Genomic DNA, 16,185 nt, shown 5'->3' with positions numbered 1-16,185 from the left:
TTTTCTATCAATCCTCTTACTTTGAAGGAGAAATATAAATAAAAGTATACTCTTAGAAAGGCTGTAATTTGTGTCTGTCAAAGCCGGGATACTCACAGAGGCTCAGGCTTAAACACCAGTTTATCTGCTTTATAGGCCAAGTGAAAATTAACTTCTTCCTAGAGTTGCCTTGAATTTGTGTTTCTAATCAACAGTGGCTCCGCTGTATTTTCACAATCAGAGTTCTGTCTTTCACCTTGAATATTTTACATAAATCGAATAGAAGAAATATAACATGTTTCTTTGATTTAAATTATAGGATGCTGTTACTCATCTCAGAATGATCTTTATAAATATAAAATTTGTTTGTTAAGGTTACACAATTTTATTTCAAAAGAAGCTTTAATAATATCCTTTCCAAGTTAGGAACACAGAAAGAAAATCCACCCAGAGCTGAAGCTATATCCTTTCTATTGTTTTATTATTGAAAATAATATATCTCCTTATACCTCAGTTATGATCCTAAATTGAAATTTCAGACCCCAGTGGCTTATAAAGTTACTTAGAGGATTTTACAAACTGCAGTATATCTCTATTAATATAAAAACTTGAAGCAGGTGAATACTTTAACATCTCTTAAAACTTAAAATTAGGAAAAAGAATTCATAGAAATATGACATCAAAATGATCACAATTATTGTGACAGTCTGTACTTGTATTTTATATGTCTCTATTTATGAATATTTCACTCAAACTCATGAAACTTCCAAAAAAATTGTCATTTTCACTTGAGACAAGAACATTAGCTCTCAGTGAGTTCCAGTTAGTTTCCAGAGGCCAGACAAGTCAAGCCAAGAGCTTATTTTCTCCCCTGTGGGAGGAGGCTGATGGTCCATCAATCCTGTGAGACGTTCAGGAGGGAGGACAAGAGGAACAGAAAATGAAGGCAAGGAAGGTGTTTTCCTTACAGCTCCCAAGGATTTTCGCCATGAACAGGGAAGAGAAACATCAAAAGACGCACCCGCAGTGCGCCTGGGTACGTGTTTAGTGGTGTGTGTCTAGGGTGCCTGGAGAACATGGATTCTGGGCACTTTGCTTCCAAGTTAACTTCCCAGAATTATCAGGTATGTGTTCACAACAGGTCCCTTCTCCATCTCTCGACATTGCCGCCACCCCTAGAGCCTGGCAGCAGCACAGACCAGCTAGACCTGCACCCTGGAAGCCCCAGCGTCTGTGGATGATCTTCCCCTGTTCTTCCACCTAAGCCCCCTTCCACGGAGCTCCTGAAGAGCCTGCAAGTCCATGACCGGGGTGCTTCCACATCGCCCCGATTGTCCCTCAAAACCCTGCCCCCTTCCCACCTCACCAGGCATCACACCTGGGGGCTTCAACACTGAGGTTCTCAGACCCCTGTAAGGTGAGGCTCAGCTCTGGCAAGGACGCAGCCTTCTGCTGGCCTCATGCTGCTGTTTCAGCATCTAGTGTGATTTTAGGTTTAACCATTCTCTTTATTCTTCACTATGTATTTCTCTGCTGGAGACAATGTCATGATGCTTAAGATCAGAGTTTCTCCAAGTATGTTTCTCCAAAAGTGTATGTTATAAAATGGGAATTTTGCACAGAGCAACAATGATTGTGGGAGAAAGAGGACGTTGGCTTATCTCAAATGCCTCTTTTCTTCAATACTTTGGTTTCTGGAGGTCAGTGTGGGGATGTAACTTTTCCCCATTTCCAGGGCTGTATTTATTACGTCTCTGGGGCTTTCTATCACGCCTCAGAGGGTCTTGCTTGGTTACCTGGACTTTGTGGAGTGATATAGTGGATGAGGGTGTGGACATACTTAAGTGGTGTCATTTGCTTGAAGTATCGAACAGGGGTTCAGGAGCATCAGTTAATTTCTAGTTTACCTTCCTTTGTCAGTCCTGTGTATTGGATAACATTTAGATTGTACTGTTGGAAGACACTACCTGAAGGATTGGAGTATTACAAATAACATAAACGTTTGAATTATCAAAGCATGCAAATTTTCATAATATAGTATAGAGTCTACTGCCCTGAGTCTTAAATATTGCATTTGAAAGCTTCATCCAGGGATGGTTTCCATATGTAGCAACCTGACACTTTCGATTACATCTGAAATTAATGGTTTAAAAGGAAAGAAACGAGGATTATGATATGGAAATATGTCACATTTGCTGACTGAAACAATTGAGTCTTCTTTTTTTTTTTTTTTTTTTTTTTTTTTTTTTTAAGATGGAGTCTTGCTCTGTCTCCAGGCTGGAGTGCAGTGGCACAATCTCGGCTCACTGCAATCTCCGCCTCCTGGGTTCAATGATTCTTCCGCCTTAGCCTCCTGAGTAGCTGGGACCACAGGTGTACGCCACCATGCCTGGCTAATTTTGTTGTATTTTTAGTAGAGATGGGGTTTCACCCTGTTGGCCAGGATGGTCTTGATCTCTTGACCTCGTGATCCGCCCTCCTCCGCCTCCCAAAGTGCTGGAATTACAGGCGTGAGCCACCGCGCCTGGCCAACAATTGAGTCTTCTTTGCAATTTTATTCATTAACGATTTCATACAACTATCATTATGGTTTTGTCTTAGTATCTTTTCCTATCCTATTATCCTCTAAATGTTAAATGTCTTCTATTAGTTTATTTCTTAGGACTCCGGCTGAGATAAAAGCAAATATTCACGGGATTTTAAGCTTCCACCAACTTCCTCAGTGAGGAATACAGCTCTGTGTTCTTCTTCAATAACTGTAAGGTGGTCTATTCATGGCAGGCTGTCCTATAATGTGCATATGGCTTACATCCAGAAGTGAAATATGAAAGAAAACCGTAGTTATGCAAATAGAGGAGAAACTATTCATTTATGGGCAGCTTTGGTTAAAGCTCTATCTAGTTCTCTCTGAGGTGTAAATCTGCAGGTGACAATCAACTTTGTCTGGAAACTGGATTTATGGGTTTAATTGAGAAAGTCTTCCGGGCCGGAATATTTAGAACATTGTAGAATTTTATAGTTGGTTAGAATCTTGTGGAGCAAACTTAAATATAACTTTTAGAGTATATGCATTTATAAAGCGAATTTGAGTTTCTAAAGCCAATTTAGAATAACGGAGGCAGGCATGCATGCATGCCAGTACTAATCCATAGTATGCTGTTCTCTTTCACTATTGTGAGAAAATATATTTATAGAGAATATTTAAATATTGTGCATCCGTGTCCAATGCTAATTTTGCTGTAACTTTCATTATAGCTTAATTCTCTCTCTCATTTAAAAGTTTCTGTTGTTATAGTAATCAAATGCCATGCTTGTATGAAGTCATGAAAAGAATGCAATAAGGTCGCATTGGTGTGCAAGCTAAGGCTTCCGCCGGTCCCTTGCACAGTGTGAATTAGCTTCCTCTGTTGCTAAGATGTGGACTCACCATCTTTATGCTTGGGGTGACCCTGATGTTTCTGAAGCAACTTTCACAAGGCACAGTCCAGGGCACATCAGTGCTGCTGACCTCCCATACTTCCCATTCCTCACTGCTTCCATCCTCAGAGTCTTTATGCCGGGTGCCTGCCTGTAAGTACACAGCCTCACCTGGAGAGCAGCACAGCCTCACCTGTGGGCATCAGCCTGCGTCACAACTCCTCCAGCCTGCCCAGTACTTGTCCATCTCCCTCTGCAACCAGGTCCGCCACACTGCTGATAGCTAGAGTCCTGTTTCATTTGAACAAACCTTAAGCTTCCTAATGTTTACGTACAATTGATTTTGTTCGTATGAAAACGCAAGAGGCTGAGGGAGAGATGGATCATTCCACAGCATGCAGGCACAGATCCTTCCAGGATGCCTTCCTTGCCTTATAATTGGAACGGAACTCAGGTTGGGCTGCTTGCTGCTTGAGAGTTGGTGGGAGGAAAAGCAGCTTAATTCAAGAGCCAGCAAACCGAGACGATGGCAGACTAGTGTCCTAAATACCATCTTAAGTTAGTATTGATTTCAGGCTCTTTTTTATGTTAGAGGCAGCAGGGTGGAGAGGAGGGAATTGAGATCGAGTTATGTGATCATGACTGCAGACATCTTGACACCAGCAAGGGTCCAAGAAGGTTGGGACCTTTGTCCTTGGTCAGGCCACAGTGCTCCTGTAAATCTTCAACAAAACATCATTAGTTGTTTACATACTTCCCCCTTTCATCCCAAAGTTAGCTTCAAAAACTACATGTGGCTGTTTCTGCATTTTACCTCAGTGCTCTAAAGTTATCCTAGCCTACATGCAGGATTGGTCAAAGACCCCTTAAACAAAAATGGAGCACGTTGCGTTCATTCATTTGCTGTTGCCCTGTTACAGAATCAATGCTACCATCTCCCTTTTTCTCTATTATGCTTCCAAACAGATCTTCACTTGATGGCTGAGAGGGGAACGTATTGGAACATCTCCTCCTTTTTGATTTGGTCCTTCCTCTCTGACCTCTGTGCTTCTCTTACTTCTTAGAAATCCCAGCGTCCCTGTGAGGTCAGGTCTCCGTCTCACCCCTGTCCTCACATTCCAGGCGGTTCAGTCTTTCTCCTCCTCACACATTTCTCTCCGCCCCTGGATCTAACTTTGTTGTTCCCTTTACTTCACAGTAAGAGTTCTGAAATTTCCACACTATGCTGCCCTTCTCTGAAACACCCTGTACTTGTTCTGTTTTCAAAATGTCAGTAGGTGTATAAACTCTGCGTACCTACCCACTTGAGTTTTTTTTAACGGGAATGGTCTTAGATGGAGCCATCTGATCTGACAAGCATTGTCCACGGCCACAGTGCCCTAAAATCACGGCGCATGAAGGAGATGGTAAGGGCAGGCAGCCATTCCTTTGCTTTTAAATTCAACTGAAATCTTTTAGCAAGTAACTTGGCTGGATGACGGGGGCATTCACGTTCAGGTCTGAGAAGAAACATAGCAAATACAGTATACTAAGGAAGGGAGATTTACCTTCCTCCCTTCCTGTGTTTTTCTAACATTTCTTCTCAAACCTACTGTACTCACGAGAGGGGAGCATTGCACTCTTCATCCTGGGCGTTTCTCCCCCTTCTGGGGAGCTTCCCCCTAGAAAGGGAGGAGTGCATTTGATTGGTTGGTGACTGATGTCCCAGGACCAGAGTGGCTCTGTGGTGACGTCAGGGATGGCCCACCTGTCATCCTTTGTCTGCCCTTCCTGCCTGTGTCTGGCCTGCAGCCCTCTCCGTGCAACCTGGTCAGTGAATGACTTTGGAGTACGTGCTCCAGGCCCTGCTGATCTCTGCACATAAGCTTGGGAAGGGGAACCCCAGGATGTTAATTTGACAGCAGGCAGTAAGAGTCCTGATGTTGACCTCAGCACCAACCAATTGTCCATTCCAGTTTTTCACAAGGGGCTCTGCATTGGAGTCGCTTCTCCATCTGCAGCCAGCCCCTATGCCGGTTGTATGTTCTATTAACTCTGGAGGGAAGGCGACCGGGTGGCAGGTCTTGGGCAAAACATCCCTACTGCTGGCCCCTGTCTAAAGTTCTAAACCGTAAGGATTTTCTCAACCTCCTCGGCACTCTGCTTGCCTTGGACTTCTGCCACGTATCAGGAAGGTGCTAGGTGACTTTCACAGATGATCTGCAATCTTCCACTGCCCTGACATGAAGTGTCATCAGCCACAGCATCACTGAGCGAGTGACGGGTCAGATAAGAAGATGAGCAGTCCTCCTTGTGTCCAGTGCCCAAGCTTCTGTTAGCCATCCTGCGCCCTGTAAAAGCCTCTGGGATCCGTTTCTGCATTTTCTCTTGGGATTGTCTCTGCTTCACATTAGACCTGCTGCCACTTCGTTCCAGGCTCCCATTTCTTCTTTCCTAGACCACGATAGGATCCTCAGAGCTAACTCACCCCTTGTCCTTCTGTTCCATTGTCCCACCTTTGACCAAACCGTGGACATAAACTGCAGCACTGATAGCATCAATTTCCTGAGCCTGAAACCCTTTAATTAGTCCTTAAGAAAATACAAACCAGCCCCTACGTATCTCAGTATTCACAGGCAAAAACAGTAAAGTCTATGTCTACCTTTCACTTCTCCCTTTTCCTCACTCAGGCATGCAGAAAAATCCATAGTTTCCTTTCCTGATATATTCATTGTATTGTTTACGTTGTTTCGTCTGCCCCATCACTATTCCTTCGCTTGAGTTGTTGAAAACTCACCATCCTTCAAAGTTCCTCTCAAGCACCAATTTATCCACAAAGATGTTATGTGGTTTGTGTTTGTTTCATTGGATCCTTAAGCACTGAGGCTTCTTATGTGACACTTATTATGTCTTTTAATGACTCTGTGTGTGCTCTAAGTGAATTACTTCTCTGGCTGTCTTCCTTGCACCTAACACAGTGCTTTCTACAGAGTTGTCACTCAATAACAGTGTGGCCTTCTTATGGCGCAAGAAACACTCACCTCCAGAGAAGTGTGCAGTTTTATGGTCTGCAATCTCTGTGTTCCGTAATGTATGCTCCCATTGCTCCACGCAGGACCCTGTTATGCTCCAACCCAGGAATCTTTTGTTTGTTTGTTTGTTTGAGATACAGTTTGACTCTTGTTGCCAGGCTGGAGTGCAACGGTGCAATCTTGGCTCTCTGCAACCTCTGCCTCCTGTGTTCAAGTAATTCTCCAGCCTTGCTACCTCCGAGCAGCTGGGATTACAGGTGCCCACCACCATGCCCAGCTAATTTTTATATTTTTAGTAGAGACAGGGTTTCACCATGTTGACAAGACTGGTCTTGAACTTCTGACCTCAAATGATCCACCCACCTTGGCCTCCTGAAGTGCTGGGATTACAGGTGTAAGACACCATGCTTGGCCCCGGGAATATTAAATTTCAAAATACAGCCTGATGAGCCTCAGGTCTCCTGTGCTTCTTAGGTTGTTTCTCAGGTCTCCATTCCTGGGATGGTTTCACCTTATCTAAAATCTGTCCATGCCTTCCAGATTTAAGTCCCTCTGCATGTGGCCCATAGTTCCTGTCCCTCGTGTGCTTTATCCTAGGCTCCTGCTGTCCTTTAGATTCGAATATGAACCAACCTTAGCTTCTGTTTCTTTATTTCTGCTTTCTACTTCACTGTGTTGGGGGAGACCACAAAATCACGTAGCTGTACTGTTTTGAGTCACAGCAAACCCATCTCAAATTTCGGGTAGATTCTCCAATAATTCAAACAATTTTTCCAGAAGCTCATACTTGGCAACACAAAGTCTTAGAGAGTGTGATCTTCTAGATCTAGGTGAGATGAGTTTCTCATTGAGATCATGCTCTCAATGGGTCCATAAAGGTGAAAACTAAACCTTGGCCATAGCCTAGCAATGACAAGGAGCACAGTGGAGCTCCTTCTGTCGCTGGCTCTGCCGTCTCTTCCCAAGGTGCCCCTCTTGCCTTAGATCCAATATTCCCCCTGCACTTCACAGGTCACCTGGCCTTCTGCCTTTCTAGAACTTTGTCCTAAGGGTCTCCTGGGCATTGTCTCTGATCTTGCAGCAGCCCTGCAATAGAGATAGTATTGTCATTTTTCCACCTTAATGGGTGTCTTTTGCATGCCAGAACTCTTTTAGGAGCTGAGCTGTGGCACTAAATAAAACGTAAAATCTCTGACCTTGAGGGACCTGCTAACATTCTAGCAGGGAAGGCAAGCTTTAAAACTAATAAATAAACAAGCGTATTGCATAGTATAATGCAAGTCTTTGGCAAATATTTAAATGTGTATATGTATATGTCTGTCTGTCTATCATCTATCTATCTCTCTATCTATCTGACTAGATCTAGGTGAGATGAGTTTCTCATTGAGATCATGCTCTCAATGGGTCCATAAAGGTGAAAACTAAACCTTGGCCATAGCCTAGCAATGACAAGGAGCACAATGGAGCTCCTTCTCTCGCTGGCTCTGCCGTCTCTTCCCAAGGTGCCCCTTGGGAAGAGGCAGAGGTTGCAGAACCAGGGGAGGGAGAGATTGAGAAGTGCCAGGATGTGGGAATGTAGCTGCAGTTTGAAACGGGAAGGGTCACAGGGCGGCTCCTTGAGCAGGTGGCATTTGAGCAAAGACTTGGAGGGGAGGGAAAGAGACACATGCATGCCAGGGAGACACAGCACAGGCAGAGAGGCAGCCGCTGCTAACACCCCAAGTTAGGAGTGAGCCTGGTGTGTGAGAGGAACAGCTTGGATGCCGATGTGGCCGGGACAGAGAGACAGGCCCGGTTAGCATGGAACTGTGTGGATCAGAGGAACAGATTTGATTCGTATCATTGTGAGCAATGTGTGTTTTATTTCGAGTGAGCACCAGAGGGTTTTGAACGAGAGTTGGCATGCCTGATCCAACAGGCTTTTCAATGATCACTCTGACTTCTGTGTTTCCTGCATTCTTCTTTATAAAAATTTACTTGACACATGAATATTGTATGTATTTATAATGTACAACAGGATGCTTAGATAAATGTATATGTTGTGAAATGGCCAAATCAAGCTAACGAACCTATGCCTTACCTCATATACTTATTGTTTTTGTGTGTGTGGTGAGAACATCTAAAATCTCCTCTCTCAGCAAGGACGGCTATGTTGACAATAGGCTTTGGCCAGGCAAAGGTAGGGAGACCAGTTGGTTGTTTTGCTGTGCACTAGGCCAGAAGTGGTGGGGGCTCAGAGTAAGGAGGCAGGAGGGCAGGTTTGGGATGGGCACAGCATCTGGGTCCATTTTGCAACCAACCACTTGGATGTAGGATGTTGGAGAAAGAGAGAAGTCCGGGGTATTACTGAGACTCTTGCCCTAAACAACTAGAAGGTCCTCAGCTGAGACGGGCAGGCTGTGAAATGGGCATGAAGACTAACCAGGATTGCAGATTTGCACACAACAAGCTTGAGATGTCTATTAGGCAGCCACATGGGCATGGGGCTGGCAGTGGGGCATCCAATGTAAGGCAGCGGTGAGGGCTGGCTGTGCGATGTGGGTATCTTTGACATCTGAAAGTGCTCATAGTCCTGGGACTGGATGTCATTGGGTTTGTCTGGAAGAAAGGAGAAGCCTCAGGACTCAGCCCTGGGCACTCCAGTCCAGGTGGCTGGGGAGAGAGAAGGAAGCAGTGAAGGGCCCTGAGCAGGAGGTCCATTGAGGTGGGAGAGGACCTGGGAGGATGGTGTCCTGGAAGCCAGGGAATAACGTGGCAGGGAGAGGGACTAACCCACATGTTCCAATGCTGCTGCAAATCCATTAAGGAGAGGACTCAGAACGCAGTCCCAGCTTTAGCAATGACGATCAAAACGAGCTGAGCTCCCCGTCCTGCGTGGCGTAGCCACGATTCAAAATACACACCTCTGTCCTTCTTTCTACGTTTCTCTTACATTTCACAACTGACTTTGCCTTTTACCTTATGGGGAAATTGAGGGCAAAGCTAATAGACATCCTACTAACTTTCCTTGTGACAAGAGACAGTTGTGCCCATTATCATAATAGGTATTCTACCAGACTGTGGCCATTGATTCCTTGCATTTTACCACTTACCTGATTGCAGTCTCTGAGAAGGTCAAGGATCTTGTCTTACACTTCACAGGCGTTCAGTAAGTACTTATAAATGTTTTAATATACTAAAGGAGCCAGAGGAGTGAAGTTACATCCGACACGAGCAATCACTAAGTCCTTAATGGAAAAAGTACTGTTGAGCTTAAACGGGTGAGAAAACACTTTGAATGTTAGACATTATGAAAAAAATAGGGGAGGTTCCAGAGATAATGAATTTGGTTAAAGGGTGCTCAGACTTACGATGGAGGGGAAAGTCACAGGTTGGCACTGAATCTTGGAAAGCCCTGAATTCCTGCTAAAGACAGTAAGAAGACATTAATGATCCTTAATAAAGGGGATAGTCTAACCAGAATTTTTTTTTTTTTCAAAAAGAGCCACCAAGTAATTCAATATAGTGTAGATTGTAAAGAGGGGACTGGAATTACAGGGAACATTTACAGCTGTTAGTTCAGGCAAAAAGAGATAGAGATTGAACAAAGGAAGTGAAAGATTTTTCATAACTCTCAATCGTACTATATCTAAATATCTAAACTATTGTAGAAACATGGCTTTTTCTGTAACTATTCTTTTTTGTTTGTTTGTTTGAGACAGAATCTCACTCTCTGCAACCTCTGACTCCCTGGTTCGAGTGATTCTCCTGCCTCAGCTTCCCCAGTATCTGGGATTACAGGCACACACCACCACACCCAACTAATTTTTGTATTTTTAGTACAGACAGAGTTTCACCACACTGGCCAAGATGGTCTTGATCTCCTGACCTCATGATCCACCAGCCTCGGCCTCCCAAAATGTTGGGATTACAGGCGTGAGCCATTGCATTCAGCCTTTTTCTGTGGCTATTCTAATTTAGGATTGAAATAACCTCCTGAGGAGTGAAACTTGTGAAATATCATTTTTAACTGGTTTTAACTCTTTAAGATTAAACACAATTCTCTTTATAATGGATTTGGTAGCATACACTGTTACTGACTTTAGCACAGCATGCAAATGAGATGCTGAAAGTTTTTCTCTGGAAACTAATGGAAACTAATAATTCAGTCGATTTTTTCCTTTAAAATTAGTTGAAATCATTGACTATACTCTGAAATAAGGATCTTCATTCAGATGCTTAATTAATTCCTAAACGGTATGAATAATTTGTTGGTGTAGTAGATAATTCTTGCTTGCTACTGTGCAGGGAAGCTACAAAGTGCCTATTTAATCTCAGCTGAGATTATTATATAGAAATTGGTGTCATCTCAATGCGTCTGGCCCGTGAATGTGAGGCAGCACACGGTGGGTTTCCAAGCCAGCTGTCAGCAAACTGCTCTTCCTCTGAGCTCTGTTTCATGTGCTAGGATTGTTGACGTCTTATTTTCAACATCCCCTCTACATGCTTCAGATTCAGACGGCCTTAACTTACGTTCACACACACATAGACACAGGCAAAATTACATACACAGACACACAGAGACAGGCACAGACACACTCTTGTGTGTAGTTTCCTTCTACCGATAGTATTCCTGTTTTCTTTATAACGTCATGAATTTTCAGAAAATAAAAAGCAGCTACTTTGTACAAAAATGTTGAGAACATCGAACGTATATGCTATTTTGATTGTGCAGTTAGATACAGATAAATACAGTGTTTTTCTCTCCATCTCTGCTCTTGCCTTAGATCGGGGTTGCCAAGGTGATGGTACAGCACAGAGCATTTGTTTTTATGTGGCTTAGTGAGTTCACGCTGAAAGCCAAAGCGATAAGAGCAACTTCTTGCTCTGAGAATCATTATCTCTCTATTATTTTTGTTGTCATTCTCTGGCTACATGTTCCTGCTCTGCATGTTTTAAAGAGTGTAGGAAGATTTTTGTGCTCACTTTGGCGGCCGGATACCTGGGGGTGGCTGTGTAGATAAATATTTACTCAGATAAGAGCTGGCAAATGTGTTGTCAGTGTTTACGAAAATGTGTGATTCTAACACGTCCCTTTGTAGTGAGATGGATTCTCTGAGAAAAACCCAGGAAGACATTGCTAGATGCCCTCTGGGTCCATGAGTGATCAAAGATACTATATGGTTTTAGGAGATATAATTAAACATACGTGATTACAGATCTAACTAAAGTCAGGCTTGTGTAAAAGTTTGGGATTATTCTTCCTCAAGGAAATGTGATACCGTTATAGACCGTTGAGCTGATATTAACGCAGAAAGCTTTTATGAGGGCTCGTACTCCCAGCTTGTGTTTTATATCATAGAACATGCAAGGAAGTCAATGTCTTATCCTCATGTTTGCAAAGACAGTGCTCATGCAAAACTATTGGCTGGTCATTCATTCTCTCAGTGATTAACTATGTATCGACTATCTGTTTGTCAAACTCTGCTAAGAAACCAGGGATGTGAATATTATTTTAAATCCAACATATTCTCTGTCTTCACGGACCTTAGAGCTTAGTTAGGGCAGACAGACATGAATCACATAATAACTCAAAGAAATATACAATTGCAACAGGACAATGATGGGTCAGCCCATAACAGGGGCATATGACCAGGAGCTCAGGGAAGGCTTTCCAAAGAAAGAACACAGCAAGATCTGAAAACAGGGCTACAATCACCAGGCAAGAAGGGTTACTGGGCTAAGAAAACAATCATGCAGAGACTGCTGTGGGCAGGAGTCTGGCAGGTATGTGGCTAGGAGGAGGTCAGAGCACTGGGGTTGAGGTGGGGAAACAGGGGGATAAAGGGGTGACTGGAGGAGCATTTCTAGGCAAGACCAGGCTAGAGCTTGGGTGGGCTCTGTTAAAACAAATAAACAAAAACAAAAACAAACTCTGTCTTTATTTCTATAGAAACTAAAAGCCATTTAAGGGTCTTGGATTTCTACTGGGGGGAGATCAGATGGATGTAGCTAGACCAGTTTGTTTTTTCTTTTCTTTCTTTTTTTTGAGATGAAGTCTTATTCTGTTGCCCAGGCTGGAGTGCAGTGGCACGATCTTGGCTCACAGTAACCTCCGCCTCCCAGATTCATGAGATTCTCCTGCCTCAGCCTCCCGAGTAGCTGGGACTACAGGCGTGCACCACCACCCTGTAGGCGTGCACCACCACCCTGTGGGTATGCACCACCACCAGCTAATTTTTGTATTTTCAGTAGAGACAGGGCTTTACCATGTTGGCCAGGCTGGTCTCGAACTCCTGACCTTGTGATCCATCTGCCTTAGCCACCCAAAGTGCTGGGATTACAGGTGTGAGCCACCGTGCCTGGCCTCAGTTTGCTCTTATATTTTAGTACTTGAGGGCATAGTTTGCTCTAGTGTGGAAGTAGTGGATAAGAGGAAAATGGAACACATTCAAGAGATATTTAGGAGGCAAAATAAAATAAAACGCAGAAATGAGCAAGGTGCAAAGAGTGAGGGAGAAGAAGGGGTCAATGCTAATTTTCTGAGTTGCACAAATATATATACAGCACTGCCATGAATTGAGACAAGGGACAATGGAGGACAGCCAGTGTGGTGAAGGGGGATCCCTGGCTGGGTTTCAGACATGTTGGGTTTGAGATTACTTGAAACATCTAGAGCATATTTTAAGAAGACAGTGTGCATGAATTTAGATCCTAGAGGTACATTTGGGTGGAGATGTAATTTGTGGGTCTTCTGCATAGAGATAACAGTTGAAGGCACAGGTACTGGTGAAATCATCTGGGGAGCTTAGTGTGAATCCATGTGACATGACAATGGCGATAGTTTTCTGCTTATTTTGAATGAAGAAATAACTACTAATTCATTTACATCTAAACCTTATGAAGTGACTTACACAGATTTAAAATCTTCTCGAGTAATCATTCACATTTATGTACCTGCAATAGATATCCAAAAATGGCAGGGTTATCCACAGCCTAGAAAAATTAGGTGCCGGAGAGGAGAACCTTGCTATCTCATCAAAGCTCAGAAGGGAGTGGGGATGAAAGCTAACTCCCTCCTTATTTGAATCTGCTAAAACCATCACACAAAGCAAACACATGTAACCTAAAACATTCTACTGCTTTAAATTGGCTTAAAGTTTAAAAAAATGTTTGAAAAAATGTGGTTGGAAAATTTGTCAAATCTTACGGACACGAAACTTAAATATGCTTGGACTGTAATCAAACAGAACCCTCTGGGCTGCCTCATCTTCCTGCAAGGAGCAAAATCTACTTACATACATTTTTCACATTCATTAGTAGCGAATTCCAATACCAGTTGCTTACCCAATGTGCATTGCATTGCAGTCCAGCAGAAAGCATTTGTCCTTCAGGCCATCCCTGGGTGAATCTAAGATTGGAGTGATTTATTCTAGGGAAGTATTGCTGGGATGGGGAATAGACAGGGTCTGTGATTAGCGGGTTCTCAGTGGGTGCCTTGTGGAAGAGAAATTATGCATTGCTCATGAATTATGAGCAATGCATAATAAATGTTACTTCATCTCTGTACCACATTTTTCCCAGTTAAATAATAAATATGAATTGCTACCTGTGAAATATTTAAATATGAAATTGTTATTTATTAATTACTGTGGAGCAGAAATCACATAGTAGCTACATAATATTGGATAAACTGTTGTATGTTATTTCACCTCTTAGGTTGTCTCTTTGCCCCAATTTTAGGTGGCTCTGTAGGTAAGGTGACCTCCCAAGTGAAAGCTGTCTTTCTAATTCCAGTAACACAAACACCTGTGCAAGCTATGGAGGATACACATTTGATCCATGATGGCAGAAATACTAGTGCTACTTGAAAATTCATATGCTAAACTCAAGTTTTCTTTATAAGAAATTGTTCTAAAGCATAAAAAAAGTAGGAAGGAAAAAACAAAACACTTCTCTGAGCTTACACATGGGGTAAAAGATTCACTTTGAAAATCTGGGAGGTGTTAGGTTGGCTAAACCACAGACCTGGCTTGTGACTCTTTTCCTGCGACCTGTTAGGTTGTTTCATGACTGGAATGTGATGCTTCCCTCCAGTTAAGAACTTCACAGCTTCACATTTTAAAAAGCCACTAATATAGGCAAACTGAGAACCGGAGTGTAGAGAGCATGGGTTTTGCAGGGTTTGTGGCTTGGATTGATTGGCTCTGTGGCCTTGGACACTTTCCCACTTCCTGTGGAGTATCTGTTTTCGTACCTGAGAAGCCTTCTGCTCCGGTATTCTTGGATCAGGTTTCCATAGGTCATCTCTGGGTGCTCTGTGTTAGCTGAGCCTGTGTACGGCTGCACCCTTTGCTGCTAGAGAGGCTGTTGAACCCAGGTGTGAAGAGAAACGTCTGCAGAAACTGAACCTTCGTTCTGGCATTTTCTAAGAGGAGTGTGCAGCCCTTCCCATGGATCCTGCTGTTTATTGGGAAGATTTGCTTTGCAAAGGTCTGCTCAGCTGTATGCTTCAAAAGCATGCTTCTCCATTTCATCATAGGATTTCTGAAGAAAATGCAAGCCTTTCTGTCTTCAGTTGCTCTGCTTCAAGAGAAACCTTTCTGAAATGGAAGCTTTGGAAATACCTTCTGGATCAGTTGCACAGAGGGGATACCTAGGTCTGAAAAAATCTAATTCCAGGATTAAAACAAGACACATTACTTCTCATCCATCCTCTGGCATTAAAATTAATTCATTTCAAGTATGATGATCATATTACATCAAATATGCCACTTTTGACTCCTTCAGATAGGAAACGTCTCCCTGTTCTGAAATGTAAATAAGCATGTGGTCACTTGTAATCTACTTATTATGGTTGTAATCTTAATTATTACTCTAACTTCATTTACTTTAAACATTTTAATGAGTAGAAGAGTGATTTCAACAACCAGAAAGCATCGACTCAAGAGGCTCCCTGGGAAAAGGGCCAGCATCATGACCCCTTCTGGGTGGGCTTTGCAAAAAATATCTCAGCGCTTCTGATTTTCATTTGTGATACAGTGAAATTCACAATTTCAACTGAAGCAATTGCTAATTCTTCAAACATTTTATTTTACTCAGCAGCACAAAAAATAACCAACTTGATTTTGTGCCTTCCAGGTATATTCATTTCAACCAACTAGAAACGCTGCAGCCAGAGACCTTTGGAGACCTTCTGAAATTAGAGCGACTGTAAGTGTTGACCCTTTAGATGTCTTTGCTTCTGCTTTACATTTTCCATTTATACAACCCATCTGACTGCCGTGGAGATCAGGCCACTTTGCTGTAAGCTTTGGAGGCACAGCCTGTACCTTGGCACTGTAAAACAGAGTTAATATAAAGCTTTCTATAGTTTGAGATTAATGGAGAAAAAGTGAATTATCCAATTTAAAAATAGGGCAAAAGAGAGGAAGAAGCACTTCACAAATGAGGTAAAGACATTTAAAAATCTTGCATCAGAGTCTGGGCACAGTGGCTCACGCCTGTAATCCCAGCACTTTGGGAAGCTGAGATGGGCGGATCACCTGCGGTCAGGAGTTTGATACCAGCCTGGCCAACATGGTGAAACCCAGTCTGTACTAAAAATGTGAAAAAGTAGCTGGGCATGGTGGCATGCACCTGTAATCCCAGCTACTCAGGAGGGTGAGGCACGAGAATCGCTTGAACCTGGGAGGCAGATAGTACAGTGAGCTGAGATCAAACCACTCCACTTCAGCCTGGGCTACAGAGTGAGACTCCATCTCAAAAAAAAAAAAAAAAAAAAAAAAAAAAAAAAGCA

At 43.0% G+C, this 16,185-nt stretch overlaps 1 protein-coding gene across 2 annotated transcripts in view; it reads left to right on the top strand.

The window, feature by feature from the left end:
• The window catches only part of PXDNL (peroxidasin like), a 458,440-nt gene that overhangs the window by 262,068 nt on the left and 180,187 nt on the right, over positions 1 to 16,185 (top strand). For both annotated transcript variants that reach the window (XM_032296051.1, XM_032296052.1), the window contains exon 5: positions 15,528 to 15,599. In XM_032296051.1, coding sequence (XP_032151942.1) covers positions 15,528 to 15,599 — 72 coding nt within the window. The remainder of the gene's footprint in view (positions 1 to 15,527; positions 15,600 to 16,185) is intronic.

This window comes from Sapajus apella, unplaced genomic scaffold, assembly GCF_009761245.1.
Source record: "Sapajus apella isolate SASKATOON/1434 unplaced genomic scaffold, GSC_monkey_1.0 scaffold35, whole genome shotgun sequence".
Taxonomy (NCBI): Eukaryota; Metazoa; Chordata; class Mammalia; order Primates; family Cebidae; genus Sapajus; species Sapajus apella.
The sequence above is the reverse complement of the archived record's forward strand: the minus strand, read 5'-3'. Positions and strand labels throughout refer to the sequence as shown.